At 48.4% G+C, this 16,880-nt stretch overlaps 1 protein-coding gene across 1 annotated transcript in view; it reads left to right on the top strand.

Moving 5' to 3' along the window:
• The first annotated feature begins 2,604 nt into the window (after positions 1-2,604).
• The window catches only part of RELN (reelin), a 320,676-nt gene continuing 306,400 nt past the window's right edge, over positions 2,605-16,880 (top strand). The window contains exons 1-2 of the mRNA XM_010581098.1: positions 2,605-2,723; positions 3,430-3,623. Of these exons, the coding sequence (XP_010579400.1) occupies positions 2,605-2,723; positions 3,430-3,623 (313 nt within the window). The remainder of the gene's footprint in view (positions 2,724-3,429; positions 3,624-16,880) is intronic.

The raw sequence follows: 16,880 nt of genomic DNA on the forward strand, positions 1-16,880 counted from the left end.
CACACTGTTGGAAATTATTTCTATAATGACATCATAGGAAGAATTTCTTTAATTAAAGTAGAACTGTAAATGACTGAATTGGGTGATCCCTCTTTAGACTTCATGTGCTGGGATAGCAGCTGTGCTTAGGCCGGCCATTTGCCTTCCCGGGCTCGGAGCATTGGTTAATCCAGCACAGCAAAGCAGACTGAGAGGGAAAATGTTGATGCTGCTGCTCACTACTCTGCCCATCCGTACCTTAGATTATGCATACCCACTCGCTTTGGTCCTTTATTAGCAACCTGAAGGAACTGCTGCTGACTGCCGACATACGGCTGTGTGTCACCCTCACGGCATTTCTTGAGCAGCTACAGGACTCTTAACTGTCCGTCGTCCAAGGCACAGGTAAGCACTTCATAGGCACAGGCTTGCCCTGGTAAGATGGTTACTAAAGCGTCCCATCTACTTTTTTTCTTGGTGATGAGTTACTACACTGCAAGCATGAGCTTTCCCCATGACAGATGGGCTGGTGCACTTCTGCAGGGGGGGTCCCTTCCCATCAGCCGATCTGCACCTCTGACGCTGGGTGCCTTTGACACCCATCTGCAGTCAGAGGTTCACCTGAATTCACCCAGATTCACTTCTCCCTCTGTATTTCCTTTCTTCCCTAACTTTGCTTATTTTCCCCAAATTTCCCTACCTTCGCACATGTATAAACACAAACCTCCAGCACCTAACTCTGGTCCTGGATGATGTTTTGGGGATCAGTGCTTAAGAGAAGTGCTAGTGCCCATCCCACAGGTGCCCACCTCTTCCACTGGGCACTTCAGCACCTTTCTCACACAGGAAGGGATGTGGCAAAGGAAGGTGGACACTGTTTGGCCAATATGAAGCTGACCTTGGAGAAGATCACAGGGGGAAGATGCTTAGACAGCCTTCCCATGACCAAAGGGAGAGATGGAAACAATATTTTTAAAGAGAGAGAGGTCCTGTTGCATTCTTACAGTGCACATTTTTATCCTTTTACACATCTACCTTTTCCCTGACCACGGTCACCTTTTCTCACTAGTCAGTAGCACTGATGTGAGTGAATTGCTTTCTCCTTTGGGAGATGAACATTTCACACTCCTCTCTGGCTGGGAACCAGAGGAGGCCCCGCAGCTCCTTGTGTAGCACCCCATGCCAGCAGCTTTTCTACGGGCTGGTTTACTTTACTAAACCTTGCACTGGACACCTTATATATTGACACAATGAATTCCTATGGAGAATAGCTTTTCAAAATGACATTTTTGTAGAATCGGCCATTGCCAATCATTTAAAAATACACATGGGATCAAAGTTCTGTTTACCCCAGGTTTAATAATTACCTTAGTGATGCAAAGCTGAGCCCAGTGACACAATAAACCTTCCTGTGCAGTTTGACATCCTGTATGTTGAGATGATGTTGACTCATGACTTCAGTCACTGCTTACAAATATTGGCCTGGGAGGTTGTTATAGATCAAAATAAATGATGTTATCAGGAAAGCGAAGATGGAGGAATCCTACAAAACTGACCCTGATCTAATGAAAAGATCCACCAAATTAAGCAGATCATGGAGCTAAGCATCTCCTTCAGGCTTTTGCTCCGCTGTGATCTGTCGAGGGAAGGATTTACATTTATCTGAGCCTAAGGATTCATTATGGTATAGTTTTTAAATGCAATTTACAGAGCACTAACAAGAGGTGAAACCAGGGTCACTATTTAACTCACGGATCAATAAATCTTTTCCATCCTTGAACTGTAATGTCAAATGCCATTGCCTAAAAATTCCTCACCCAATACACCAATGTATATCCATTACAGTTATATTCCCCTCTCAGGGTACAATTAGCATGCACATAGCCTCAGCTACACTTCACAGCTGTATGTGCAAGTTCTTCTACTTGCGGGCAAAAGCATACCCTAATTTCAACATCTATAAATAAATAAATACATTCTGATTCTTTTTACACATCCATAAGTTTCACATTGCCAATGCAGTAATTATTCTCCAACTCTTCCATTTCTTAATCAAAATAAAATCTTTGCCTAAAATCCTTATTCACAGTGACAACACAACATTAACATCTTTGTAATTCAGATAAGCGAGATCTTCTCTAAGAAATTCAGGGGGAAAATATGCAACCTGACAGAACAGCATGAAGCTCCCATATGAGAATCCTAGCAGGAAGTGTCTACATATTTCAGAGTAAAATCAAAGGAAACCATTAAAAAAGAGCACATTGTCTAAAATGTGTTGAAAAGAGACATGTATTCATTCTCTCCCTGAGGTAAAAACCTGTACAACTTTGGGTTTACAACCCATAAATTATCAAGTCGTTTCTCACTTGTAGAATAAATAGCATCCAAGAGCGTCTGCATCCACACATCAGCTGAAGCTGGAGAGAGCTAAATTTACAAAACATTGAATCAGGAGGTATGTGAGACTTAGTAAACAGCACAAAATCCAGTGCCTCCAACAAGGAATATTATAGCTAATCAGCAGGTTTTCGACTTTTCAAGAAGTTTCTGCCAGAGTTCATGGGGTGCTCAGGGCCCCCCTGCGGAGCTCGGTGGAAAAGCGAGCACAGCCCATGGAGGCAGATGGGTGTAAAGGATGGAGGATCCGAGCAGGATGCTGAGACCCAGCCTGGGCTGCAGCCTTTGGTTCGACCACACTTAACGGTGGTGTTCTGGGGCCGCCGAGCAAAGACGGGAGGGTGGTGGGTGGTCAAGGGTGTCTGAATTCCTGGCTGAGCCGTGCCTTTCCTCCCTGCTCCCCTCCCGAAGCCCACCTGTCCTCGCAGCTGTCCTGCGTGGATGTAGCTCAATATTCGGAAAAGATCAGCAGAGCTGAAGTTCTCCCACCCGCTCCACGGTTCAGTGGCAAGTTGGGTGCCTGGCTCCCATGGAGTCCCAGGCTTGAAAGCTTTCATGGGAAAAGCACAAACTGAAGGGTTTCAGCACAGGGTGTCCAGGAGCCTCAGCCCTTCCAGTTGCTTATGACCCCCTCATAAGACCTTTTGGATACCTCACTTTTTGAGCAAAGGTTTTTACATTGGAATGAACACCCTGGCCACCCAGCTGGCAGAGCAGGGAGGAAAGGGCTTGCGACTTGCCACAGTGCTGGGGTCCTTATTCAAATGGCAGGTCAGCTCCCAGAGCTAGAGGTGGTGAGAGCACCTAACGGGGGGCTTCTGGCTCCTGCAGAAACTTGGCCCAGCCTGGTGGTTGTCCACAGTGATGCTTTGCCCTGGAGCTGGACTGGGATGTGGCCAGGATAGACCCCGGACCTGGGAGCTCTCTGAGCCTGCAGCGAGGCACGGCTGGAGCGCTGGGTGTGGATCTGCCCTGAACTTCAGAGCTTGTCGGCAATTACCTGGTGCTTTCTTGATTAATGAACTCCTGGTCTCATTGCATATTTTTAAGGGCAGGTGTCCGGAGGGTAGACCACACGGTGTGTCTTCCCCGTGCTAAAGATGTGCCCGCGCTGGCAGGCTCTGGAGGAACCGTGAGTGGTTTTGCCCGTGGAGGATCAAGCCGGACCTCGACCTGCGGCATTTGCAGGATCAGTGCTGAGCCGCCGAGGAGGCACGAAGCAGGCCGGAGCATCAGCCCTAAAGGTAAACATGAGAAAACACGGGCAAACAAATTACAGGGTGGGGGGAAGAAATCGACAAAGATGAATGTGGCAGATGGAAGGTAACCAAGTGTGTTAATGCGGGGTCAGACAACGACTTAAAAAAACTTGTACTCAGGATATTAAAATTGCACTCCCTGGTGTGTACCTACCTGCACCTCTTTTCTAAACATTATTTCTGCTACATTTGCCTTGAATTAAGAAAGAGGCTTTTCATCTTCGAAGCAGTCAGACCTGCAATTACACCGACCGAAGTTTTGCATGAAGTAATATTTTTTCCTGCCTTAAACACATTTTGTGCTCAAAATGAACTTGTTAAATAGTCTGTCATCTTGCGTTTCCTTCTCTAAAGATGTGGACAACACCTGAATAGTTAATGAGCTGCAGTGCAGTTTAATCAGAGTGGGAAAAACATTATTTCAAACAAAGAACAAAGTCATTCCCTCCGGTTTCTCCCACAGCCTCCAGCTTCTTGCACCGGTCACCGGGTCACCCTGCACGTGGTGTCCTTTGAGCAAGCCCTGAGCTAACCTGCCTGAGCCCCGAAGGCTGCACACACAGTTTTGGGGGCTGATGGTCCCCATCACCTTGCTTCCCAAGCAGACATTTAGGCCAATGTGAAGTGGGAAGGCAAAGGCAGCGTGCTGCCCCAAGTCATGGCCCGACAAGCCTGGTCCTGGTCAAGCTGCACAGTCCCAGCGTTTCAGCCTGCATAAGGGCTTACAAGGGCTGGATGCTTACTCACCCGGTATGTAACTTTAGTAAGACATGATCGTACCAGTGTACAAGAGCATTGATGTGCCTCCAGTCATAGCCCTGAGCCCAGAAATTTCACTCAGAGCAGTCATCACCCAGAGCAGCAAAGAGCTTTGGAGCTGTACATGGGAGCACAGGGTGGAGAGCTGTGCCAAATGTAATATTATTAAAATAGCTTTTGTTCCAATACATTGAGCACATAGAAGGAAAAATACTACATATTGTCTGGGTTGTAAGTTCCCCTTTGTATAAAATATGAATAACATTTCTTACCTGTGTTTGCGAAATGCTTTGTCCCTGGGTACAGAGTCTGTACACAGCCACAGCATTGCCGTTATTTATTACTTTCCTTAAGCACCTGGAGTTACGAAAACGTACGTTTACTTTGATCCTTCACAGACCCAGTAGCCTGCAGGAAGAATACAATTCATCAATGGTTTCGTTATGTGTGTCACTGTATCGTAGGGCAGGAATGAGATACAGCACTCCTCTGCCACCTGGGAGCATCCTCTACCCAGCAGCGTGAAGGCGGCTGGTTAACGTCCTCTCAGTGGGCGAAGTGCGTGAAAACATGAAGAAATAAAGTGGTGATTGTGGCTGGGAAGTAGCCGCTAAGGAAATTTAACTCAGCTGACTGTGATGAGTAAAGATGCCATCGATAGTTCCTGGTACTGGCCAGTGAGTTATTGGATACGTGATTTCCAAAATCCAGCTCCCTTAGTGCCTTGCTATATTAAATCTGTTGTTGCTTGCTTTGTTTTATCCCCAAAGACTATGAGAAAGGTGAATTGCTGACTTTCCACAGCTTGCTCTGACTGCAAATGGAGCTTCAGCTCCTCAGGGCTTCAGCTCATGGGCAGTGAAGCAAACAGCGACAGTGGCTGAAGATGGAGCTGTCTCCCACCTGCCTGCCAGAGGTTACTGCTGCGCTGGGGGTGTCAGCAGCAGAAAATATCTGCCCGAGTCAGCTCAAGCTGAGGCACAAGGGTGGAGCAGCAAAGACGTAGGTGCTGAATCAGCTCTGTTTTGGAGCTCGGAGGGACGTTAGCAGCAGCATGGGGATGCGACAGGGCAGGCCAGGAGCCCCCGGAGCTACTCCTGCGGGATTTGCTTAAGCTGCTATGCCAAAGCCCGCAGGTACTTTTTGCGCTTCTTGCCCCAAGATTATGCTTTGTTGGCCAATAATCTTTGAAGGAGGGACAAACCGAACATTGTAACCTTGCTATTACCCACGTGAAAGGTCAAATCTTTCTGAGCCTGATGTTAATTTCATTAGTGATGGGACATGGCTTAATAAACACAAACTAATACTAAAGCAAACAGAGGCATCTTGCTTAAAAGCTGCTCTTATGCTCAAAAGAATTAAAATGGCAAACAGTGCAGGAGCAAACTGCAGTCCCTGTGGTTCAGTCCTTGCTGCATGTGTTGAATGTTGGGAATCATATACTTGAAAGTCTGCATTTTTGGTGCGTGTGGGAGAAAAATATAATACACAATAGGGTGCCATGGAACAGAATAACACAGCCGGGCAGGGTCCCCATGACTCATGCCCAGAAGATCTTTCCTCAGGAGTGGGAGTCATAATAATCTACAACAAACTATTGTAACCCTCTGAATGTCGCAAGTGTCTCTGAAGCCGCATTAACTTCCCGCAGCAATGATTTTTCTAAATACGTGACATCGCGTATTATTTTGCTCCGTGCCAAACACATTTAAAGGCACTACCTTGACTTTCCTTTCAGAGGTTCGTCTGAACCTCTCATTTCTCTTTCTCTCTCCTCTGGCCCCCTCCCCAGGACTGGGTGACGCTCTCTTCACTTCCAGGAGAAATGACAGCAGCATTCTGCTGCTTGGAACAATGTTCTGGTTTATCTCCAGGAGACAACAGTAGGTGGTTTACTTTTTGGCATTTCTGTCTCTTTTTGTTACTTTTCTAGGCCATTTGCCAAAGGCGGGGCGGGGGGGGGAAGAATACCATGCTTTGCATTTCTATATCTTCTTCCATTCAAGGCTCCTAGATTTGACAAACATCCTTTGATTTCGAGCCAGGCTGCGGGCGGGCGGACGCAGCCACTCCAGCCCCACTGAGCAAGTACTCCCCTGCCTGCTCCCTGGGTCGCGGGGAGGTGGGACGTGGGTGTTCAGCCGCAGGAGCGCAGCAGATGCGCAGCCGTAGCAGGGCAAAGGCAGAGGCAGCTACGGCCTGAGCTGCATTTCCACCTCCTCCCGCAAACCAGAGCCGCGGTGAGCTCCCGCTTGGTCGTGGTACCTCTGCAGCACCTCCTCCTTCAATCAAAAGCCCATTGGGAGTCACCGGGTTGGATGGCGGTTGCTCTCTCACCCAGCCCCGGGTGCCGTGGCTTGGCCATTTGGCGAGGAGGATGGCGAGGTGGACGGGCAGAGCCGGTCGCGGAGCGGAGCCCACCGGCAGCCCCGGGGCAGGGCTGCCTGTGCCCCCGCACCTGCAGCAGCGTGGCAGCGGCACCCGTGCCTGGAAACCCAGGATTTCAGCTCTGCGGTGAGGAATTAAGGCTGTGTGTACAGCTAACAAAGATAACTCCTTTCCTCTTATCTTATTGGAAGGAAGAGCAAGGGGAAGGCCAAGAAATGAGCCAGATAGTGTTGCCAGGAGCAGTGCCCCGAGCCCCCTGTGACAGCTGATAAAGCCGTGTTGTGACCATGAAGCGGCAGAGACAGCGCCATGACCCCAACCCTGCCTGAGAGCAGGAGGTGGAGGATACTTATGTTACTAAGCTGCGAACTCCAGTCTTCCCAGGCCACTTTGGAGACATTGCCTGCCTCCTCCTTAGGGACAGGAGCCGGTGGCATGTGCTGTTGTGGCACGTGCCCTTCCAGAAAGGATTTTGGAGAGAAAAAAGTCCAAACTCCTGAGAACTTCTTCCAAATAGCTGAAGGGAGTGGAGCAGAGGGGCTGCCCCTCACCACCAGTCATGGTGGGCATACACTGGGGTGCACCAGCCCACTGTGTGTCTTCTGCCACGGCTTTTGGCGAAAAGCAGCAGGTATGGATGTTCGTAGGCATCGCTTTGCCAGATACTCCCTTGCCAATGGACCAGGTGCTGCAGGGACGCACAGGCACCCAGGCTGGTCATCTATTTTTATTGTAGAAGGAACTACCATGGAAAAAGCAATCCAGGACCGGCACATTGACCGGCAGAAGTTCCTGTACGGGTACGTGAAGCTGAGCAATGGGGCTGCACTGGAGCTACTGAGGTCCCCTTTCCAGGGGGGGAGGAGGGGAGTGCATCCTGGGGGGCTTCAGGTGAACTTTGAGAAAGGAGAAGAAATGCAAAGATGATAAGGGGTTTACAGGTACACTCTAGGATTTCTTCCAGCTCTATAAACATCCATCAGAAATCTTTAAACCTGTTACAAGTCAACACATGATGACCCAGCAGCATATTTTAAGATACGAATTTCACAGGTTCGTCCTCTCCCCTCCGTGGCAGCTCTCCAAGAGCCTGCTCAGTTTTATGAGCGTCTTTTCACACTGTTGTGCATCGTGTCATACAAGAAACGGGAGGACCCGCATCTGCCAGGGATGCTGCTCTCCAGGGAGTGCTTCTTGAGGGGTTACCACTGCGTGGAGGGCTGAGCAGGGAGCTCACTGGGACTTACAGAGGTTGCTCTACTCAGCTTATTGAAGATAGGGACAAGAGGAGACTTCTTCATAGCTGATGTGCCTCTGCCGTGACTCGGATCTGATATCTAGCACTGGTGGAGCAAAGTCCAACAGGGGGAAGGGAAAGACAATTGTATTAAAAATGAAAATATTTATTACAAGTCAAATAGTTTAAAAAGCACCCTTAAGTCATCCTGAAGAGAGAGCAATAGAATTTCTGGCACTGGAAATCTTTAAGACCTTATAAAATGAGGTTGTAGCATGGCCAGAAAGCCCTGATCTGGAGCGAAGTGTCCCTGGTGGAGCCCTGTCATCCACCTTACTGGGCATTAGGATGATGTCAGGAGCACCTTAACACTTAAAAGCTGGTGAAGCAGACTCTTTGTTTTACTAGGACTACTTAGTATTGTTAGCGTAAAGGGAGCTTGGTAGCACTGCAATCGGTATCTAACCTAGTACAGTCACACCCTGAGCCTGCTGCCCATCCTGGGCCAGTTGATATGGTCTCATGTTAAATTGATGACACTGACACACGGAGGGACAGATTTTTCCAAGAGAACCCAAGGGCAGAGATGGGAGTCTGACAGTTTTCACTCAATGACCGGATAGCTCCTTAGCAGTATAGCCATGATTCCTCTTGAGGATAAAAATGCTGTGGTCTCATTTATACTTTGTATTATACAAGAGATTCTCATTGACAACCACTCTGAGCAATTTCTCAGTGACCTTCTCAAAGGGAGCTGGGAGGAATATTTGACTTGTAAGTGATGAATTTAGACTTCTGGTGGAGGATTTGGAATAATGAAAAATATCTGCTTATTCTATAACATTCTGGCTTATCCTAATGCTTTGCTTTGCTGCTAATACGAATTAAGATTTTTTTAAACTAACCTATGAGTCTGATTTTCCAAGCAGACTTATTTTGGTTGAAGAAGTAATTTTGTGGGTCAAAACTGAGGCGGAGGTACCACTCCTAACTTCCTTACTGCATCCACGTGGTCACTGTATGCTAGCTCCACATTTTATGGTCCTGACGTATTTCTTGAATAGGGCTTGCTCTGAAAAACAACTAATTTTACAATTTACAAGCAGATGAAATAAATAAAAGTAGTATGACTGTGCAGCTCTGGGGATGCAAGGCTCTGACAAGATATTTTCAATAAATGAAGAGTGCTGGGAAGAAGAAAGAAGTTACCACCCGTTTGTTTTCTGTTCTGATTTTTTCATCACGGCGTCAGCCTTTCCACATCACCTGTATCATTACACCCATGTGTCAGGCCCACCCCACGTGTGTCGGGGTTTAAGGGTTCCTGAAGCTGTGACAGAGGTGGCTTTTTGCCCGGTGTGCCCCTCCGCAGGTCGGGCTTGTTGCTGGTGATGCCCAGCTGCCCCTTGCACATGCCAAGCCGCTTGCAGACGGCCAGGCCCCGCGAGGGCACACACGTGTGGTCCCTTCGCACTCCCGAACCGTCCCTCAGGGCTGTGAAAAACGCCCTGACCTTCACCCTCTGCGTCCCTCTCGCTTGGTGCCCAGCCAGTCTCTGCTGCCGGGCTGCCGTGGGGAGCCTGCTCGTGTCAAAAGCCAGAGCCAGGCTCCCAGTACCACTTCAGAAGATGCTCTTTAACCACCACCACAACAACAACAACAACAAAAAACAAACAAAACAAAACAAAAAAAAGAAATTGAGCTCAGTGCATAAATGCAGCGACTTAATCAGCGAGGGCGGCCAACGCATTAACCCCTGTGTTGATGGGCTGAAAAACGAGTCTGAGCATTTGTTGGCCCCGGTGACCGGGTCTCACATAAGTTATGAGCTCTGACACCCCCGTGTATGTCCCGCGCTGGGCTGCGGGTCAGGGAGCGTGGGGCAGCGGGACGGATGCTGCAGCCTGGTCGCTGCCCGGGGACGCCCTCCTCCCGCACGCCCCAGCCCGTCAGTGGGGCTCCTGGCTTATCCTCAGGGTTTGCACGAATTTGTGGGTATTTTAAATAGCTTCGATGCAATTACCATTCAGTTTTTGCTCGGATTGTATTTGCACCGGCAGCTAGAAAGTTTTTGCGGTAGACAGTAGGCAAACAAAATACGTGCTTGGAAAATGCTTGCAGCCCCGCAGGCTGCAGTTGTGTGCCTTAGATAAACGTGTTGAATCTTGGATCTCCATGCACAGGTCCACTGACATCCGTCACACAAATTGTGTATTTTAGATATGCTTTAAATGCAGAGTTGACAAGAGAAAGCCCTCAAAACCTGCAGTAAAATATATATCCAGCTCTCTGCAAGTTTAGCGATCATTAAATAAAAGAGAAGGAATATCTTTTCCAGGTCTCTGAAAGTTTAGTGATCATTAAATAAAACAGGAGTATCTTCTATAGACTGCCTCAGGATTTACATCCTGCTTTCCTTCACAAAGTAAACTGTTAAAACTGTCCTGGCCTGTTAGCCCTGTGTACCTGGGGTCCTTGGGGTTATTCAAGCTAGAATAGCAAAGTAGAGAGATAAATTAGGTTGTAAAATGGACTAAGCGTTTCTTTTGTGGCCACTGACATTTAAAAAATTCTTCAGATAAAGGCTACCCACGATAAATATTTGCAAGTTAATGAAAGCCTTGGAAACTTGAGTATGCAGATGTAATGCGGGTAAATACCCCAGAATTTCTTCACCAAAATCCAGAGCAGTGAATGGATAGTGGGAAACAATAGTCATGGACATGAATACTTGTTGCGGGAGATGCCTCTTTATATGAGACATGTTTATTTAAAGTTGAAAAACAGGTTTGCAAAACAAGATCGAACATTAGAATTGTAAATAACCAGAGACAAGTGGAATTTCCTTAAATATACTTAGGCACACTCCTCACACAGTGCTAATAGGGCACAGCAGCACAGTGGATTGGAAACAGAAAAAAGTATATTCTTATGACTGTGTTGCATCCAAAATCATACATTAAAGGAAAGATCATCCAAATTAGGAACATATAAAAGCAAAAACTGTAATGACTGTTCTGTATTTGTCTTCAGCAATTTTTATGCATAATAGATATTCAGAATAATTTTAAGCTCAAAGTCCCTCCCGCTACCCTCTTTTCGAAGCATGAGCATAGTTTATTTGCTGTAGGAGATTTAAATCTTTAAAGCAATTTCATAAAAATAAAATACATAAGGTATCAAAGCATAAAAACTTTCTACCCTTTGAAAGTATTCACCCTTAAATTCTGTTATTAAGCCAGACAATAGAAAGTTGTTAATACTTGTTCCCTGGTTTGGAGGTTTTTTTAATCTTATATTCTTTTTTAATGGCTACAAGATCAATAGTAAATTTAAGGATTTAGGCTCACCTATTTGATAACATCAACAGTATTTGTAAAGAAATGCCTTTCTGAAAAAGAAAAGCCTTTTAATATTCTCTTTTATATTCATACCTCATTAAAGTTAATAAGCAATAAAGAAATAGAAATTTAAACCCATTTGAATGAAATGCTATACGAGAGAGAAAAATGTGTACAGTTAAATACTCTATTTTCAGTTGAAATCATGAGATGTCAGTTTACAGAAGATGCATATCGTACCAGCCCACTGGAAAATGGAGCAGCCAAACAGCTGCTACTGTTCCCACCCTACAAAAATTAAAATCTCGTAATAACATAGGCATGGAAGTTGCCTATAATTTCACATTTAGGCCTTTGTTTAGAAATGACTTGGGCTCTACTTAAGAGCAAAGTTCATGTAACTGGCAAGGCAAGACTGCATTATTATCCGACTGTGACAAGTCCTGTGCACAAAAAAGGGATTCATCCCAAAGGGTTATTTGGCATGGCCAAGGCAGCTCCGGAGCGCCAGGCCTCTCTGGTAAGTCCCTGCATAAATAGGAGAAGAAAACAAGGAGGCTTCATGAACAGAAGACTTTGTTTTGGAAGAAGAGGCAAGATCGATTAGCTGCTAATTGCTTTTGACTTTCCTGTCCAGCATTCACAGGGCAGAGGCTTCAGATTTGCTGAAGCCAAACTTTATTGACACTGAAGCTTCAGCTTCGCTGATAGCCCCAAGAGACATGGGGCTCATCTCACTTTAGCATGGTCAGACCCATCCTCCCCATTTGGGATTTGGGGGATCCCCATTTGGATTATGAAGAGATCCTCTACACCTTGGGATGACTGAGGAAGGGCTTTCCAGCCCACAGTTGAAGTGCATCGATGGTGTAGATGTCCCACCTGTTGAGGTGGGCAGAAGAGGTCCACCTCAACAATTTGTATTTTTTCTAATCTCTGTCTGAGACAAGAAAGGATGGGATGGGATGGGATGGGATGGGATGGGACGGGACATGACACTGGTCCTGAGTAGCTCAGTCTGGTTGTGTGCTGTGGTTTCAGTACGAGTATTTGCTGAATACCTTGCATTCCCCATCTCCAGAAGACCAGCTGCTGCACAGTAAAACTCATCCCTTATGTCTCAGGACGACAAAACCATGCCTGGGCTGCAGTGCCTGCCAGGCCCAGGGGTACCACTGCCACCACCAGCACAGAAATGCTTCTTCAAGGCTGAAGTGATCATGGGCAATTCGTCCCTTGTAGCAGCTGCAAAGGTGGTTTCTTCTGCACATCCGTCACATTATCCTCCTCTAGCCATTGGTATATCTTTCTTTAGCAAAACCTTCCAAGCAACAAAAGGGGCAGGTCTGCTTTCTGTGTCTGTCTGATGGTCTGTGTGCTTGCATGGATGAGTGAAAAAGAAACCCACTTGGTGGAAAGGTCTTGCTTTGGAAAGTCCACTTTGTAGTCTTTATTAGCATAAGAAAGTCCAAAGTGCTTCAACTTACTGTCCTGTTCTCAGACATTGCATGCTGTACCACAATGAATAAATGGTACTTGCAACCCGGTGCTCCATAGCTCTCTTATTTGCAGCTGATTACGTGGAAAGTCTAGGCAGTTTCCTTAATTTTTCTTACAGAAAGTTGTTAAAAGCTGGGGACAAGACATGCATCAGGACTCTCCACATGGTGACAGTGATGAGTGTTTTTCTGCATTCTTCCACAAAAGCCTTTACCCAGACCCAAGGAGCTCAGACAAAGCTCATTATTGCTCAGTGTTACTTAATAGTTCCCCAGCCTACCCTGACCCTTCCAAAATGGTCTGCCGCGGCCACATTAATAAAGCAGCTACTCGCCTGTTAATGTGCTTTTCAATTCTGCTTTTGGGGTGCGAGGTCTCTCCCTGAATGAAGTGAGCAGCTCCACTGCCTGAATAATCACTTCCATAAATTAATATGGACTGCAGCCACGTCCATCTGTGCTGTGATTTCCCCCCACTGCCCATGCTTGGAAGGGGCCTGTACCTCCTAAGTAATTATTTACATTCCACCTATTGCATTCTCCATTGCAGACCACAGTCTTTACTCATTTCTCATCTCAATTTACTCCCTGTTGTTTTCTGTGTTAAAAAAATACTGCACAAGGGGTGAAAGCCCGTGGTAACCTCTGTCCTGCAGCATTAGGTGCTTTCTGCGTTTAACAGGGAATAGTTGTAACTTACATGAAGAATCTTGGATCAGGGGAGTGTGAAAATAGAGTTTATTATGATTTTTACAAGCTTTTATTTTGATACAGGCCGGTTGGTCTTAGTCACTTTTCTTAAATAAAATGGTTTGTTGTTATTAATAATAATATCTTAGCCTTGCTGTCAATGGGAGATGGATGAATAAGAAATACTGGCCAAAAACATTGCATAAACCCCTCATTTTCAAAACCCATATTTACCCAGCGCAGTGAGGGGATATTAAGCCAATGCCCTGTGAGCCAGCAGGGACAGCGTGGTGGGGCCGGCGGAGGCTCTCTCCTTGCTCAGCCACGCTGGAGGCTGCTCAGACGCAGGGGCAGGGGATAAGCGGGGCATGCCGGTGCTCCCAGTCCTAACAAAATCCTTCAGACCGGGTGAGGTTTGGGGTGAGTTATGGGTAAATCGTGCTCATGTGAGTGAGATCATGCTGGAGCTGGGACCAGGAAGAAATTTTCCTTTAGGTGAAGACTGGCAGGGTCTGGAAGTTTCTTTTTCTTCCTTCCTTCTGATGCACAGGGCTTGGTCACAGCCTTGGCTCCCCGCAAACGTACTAAGCAAATGTCTCCCTGCTATTGTAGGAACATGAAAAATTGTGGGTTTGTGGGTTTTGCAATATCTTGGGTCCCCCAGTTTTGCTGATGGGCATCATTCTTCTATGGAAAAAGGAGCCTGAAATTTGCAGGAGAGTTTTGAGAAGTACTTTTTGACCTAGAGAGATAGGGGCCAGGAGGGCAGGCATCTTGTCTGGACTACATGTCTACTACACTGGTGCTGGTGGCTGCAGGAAACAGGGTTTGAGGTCTCAAACAGTCCCTTTGAGTCCTGTGTCCTTGAACATTAGCGGTCCGGGGTCTCTGCTGGATTCCCCACCAACAGAGCCTGGATGAGATGGCAGGCCATGACCGTGGGACTAAGAAGAGGTTAGAGGTCTTGTGAAAGTATAAGAAACAAAGGAGAAAGAGGAGGGGGGGTGGAAGACAGAGAGGCATAACATAAAGAAATGGAGGAAAGAGGTGACTGAGAGACACAAGGCTTCCAAGTGTAGCCATTACCTTTTTTGCCTTCCATTACCGAACGTCCCCTCATTGGTAAGTGATGCAGACAGCTTGTAGAGGAAAGGGGTGGGCTGGCTGCACTAACAGTCCTGGCTGCTCTGGATACTAAGCCGCTGGAAACAAAGAAAATTGCCTAAAATTCATCAGCACGGGCCCTATCCAAATCTCAGTGACTTCAGGGAGCACTAGTCCAAGCCCCGAAATCCGCTGGCAGATTAGCTACCCCCATGCTCCCAAGCTTATTTAAGGAATTATCTCTTGGAGAAAAAAAAATGAACAGGCATTGCTGGCAATTGGTATGGCGGCACCCCAGCAGAGGCAGCCAGCATCCCCTCCTCCCGCAGCGGTGGGACCCCATCGCCCCTTTCCCCTGCCACCTTCTTTTTTACAAAATAAGAGAGTTGGCTACATCTGGCAGCCCCCCCCAGACCAACTGGCTGACTTAGCACGGATACTGGGCAGAGGGGGCACAAGCTGAGGTGCGTTTGCTCAGCCGAAGCCCCTCTGGCATGGCCTGGCCTCGCTGGCGAGTTCGCGGTGGAAGGAAGCAGGAGCGCACGAGGGCGAACCCGTCCCGTTGGCAGCGGTTTCGCCAGCGAGACCGCACAGCTTTTGCCTGCATGAGATTTTTGGCATGAGGAAATTATATTATTAGTCTGTCACTTTTACAAGCATTGAAATTTATGGAGGAGACACAGATGTTTAAAAAAAACCCCAAAACAAACAAATACCCAAATCTGAAAAAGAAATAACCCAGCTAAAAAGGAAGCTTCGAAGCCAGACTGACTGCTCGACGATGGCCGCTGCAGAGCTCAGTTTCCACGGCAGTGGCCAGGGACCCCTGGCAGCCTGAGCGGTGGTGGGAGCTGCCCCGTTCCCTTTGCCGCGCACCGCCGGTCCCTTTCGTCTTTACAGCAGGATCGTGTCACAGCACGTTTCTTCATCCAAGCCAACGAGGGACATGGCCTCGCTCCATCCTTAGTGAGGCGCAACCCAGTAAGACGGGAAACTGCAGCGAAGTTTTTCTGGTGGTGGTGAACTTGGGCACGGTGCAGAGCCAGTGGAAAAGGCAGGTCGGGCAGATGGCGAGGATGTCCCCCGGGCCACCGCGCGCGGGCTCTCTGTCAGCTGGGTGGGAGGTGGGCCAGCGAAGCAGCCTGCACGGACGTAGGGCAGCTGCGTGGTGCCATCCATGCGGCTCACGCCTCCGTGGAGGGAACCTTTCCCTCTGGCACCGAAACCAATCTAGGAGGGAGCCCCTGGACCGTGCCAGTTTTGCACTTCAAAAATGCTGGCAGGTAGGCTCTCCTTTCCGATTACATCATGTCACTACTGCTCACCCGGGCTGTCTCTGGGCATTGGTCGGGATCCAGCAGCAGTGTGGTGGATGCTTTAAACTCTGGTAGATTTGCCCCCATCTCCTGACGCTGTGGACCCTCTGCCAGCCCTGCTTTGCTAAAAATGTATGTTTTTATGAATTATTCCACTTGCCAGTGTTATGTGCTCAGCTGCTCATCCCCCTTGTTGTACTTGCTGGGTTTGCTCCTCTTCCTGGGATGAAGGGCCTGGGCAGGCATTCTTGGGGGGCTGAAGCCCCCTCCCGGGGAGCTGCCCTCCCCAGGGACTCACACACAGACCTCCCTGAGCTGCAGGGCCCACCTCTGGGGGGGTGTGTGCCTGTGTATCATTTTGAAGATGGTAGTGGAGGAGGTCTAAGTAAAAATCTCCCTTCTCCCCAGCAGTGGGTGCGGGTACAGCAGAGGCAGGGCCGTGGCTGGGGCAGGGACAGGGGCAGAGGGGCAGGGGCCGGGGCAGAGGGGTAGGGGCGAAAGGACAGGGGCTGGGTCAGGTGCACAGGGGCTGGGACAGAGGGACAAGGACAGACGGACAGGGCAGAAGGACAGGGGCTGGAGCAGAGGGACAGAGGGCTGGGGCAAAAGGATGGATAGCGGGATAGAAGCAGAGAGGCAAGGGTGGGGGCAGAGGGAGAGGGACACGGGATCAAGGAGGGAGCAAGGGCAGGGACTCGGGCGTCGGGGCGGGGGCCGAGGGCAAGGACAGGGACAGGTGCCGGGGCAGCGGCAGCGGTAGGGACCCCGGAGCGGGGACAGGGGCAGAAGCTGGGGCGGGGACGCAGGGGCAAGGCAGGGGCAGGGACCCGGAGGCAGACAAAGGGCGGGCAGCGGAGCCCGGCTCGCAGCCCGCGTCCCCGCAGCGGCAGCACCGCGCACCGGCG

This window comes from Haliaeetus leucocephalus, unplaced genomic scaffold (assembly GCF_000737465.1).
Source record: "Haliaeetus leucocephalus isolate CR32 unplaced genomic scaffold, Haliaeetus_leucocephalus-4.0 Scaffold751, whole genome shotgun sequence".
In the NCBI taxonomy this organism is placed as follows: Eukaryota; Metazoa; Chordata; class Aves; order Accipitriformes; family Accipitridae; genus Haliaeetus; species Haliaeetus leucocephalus.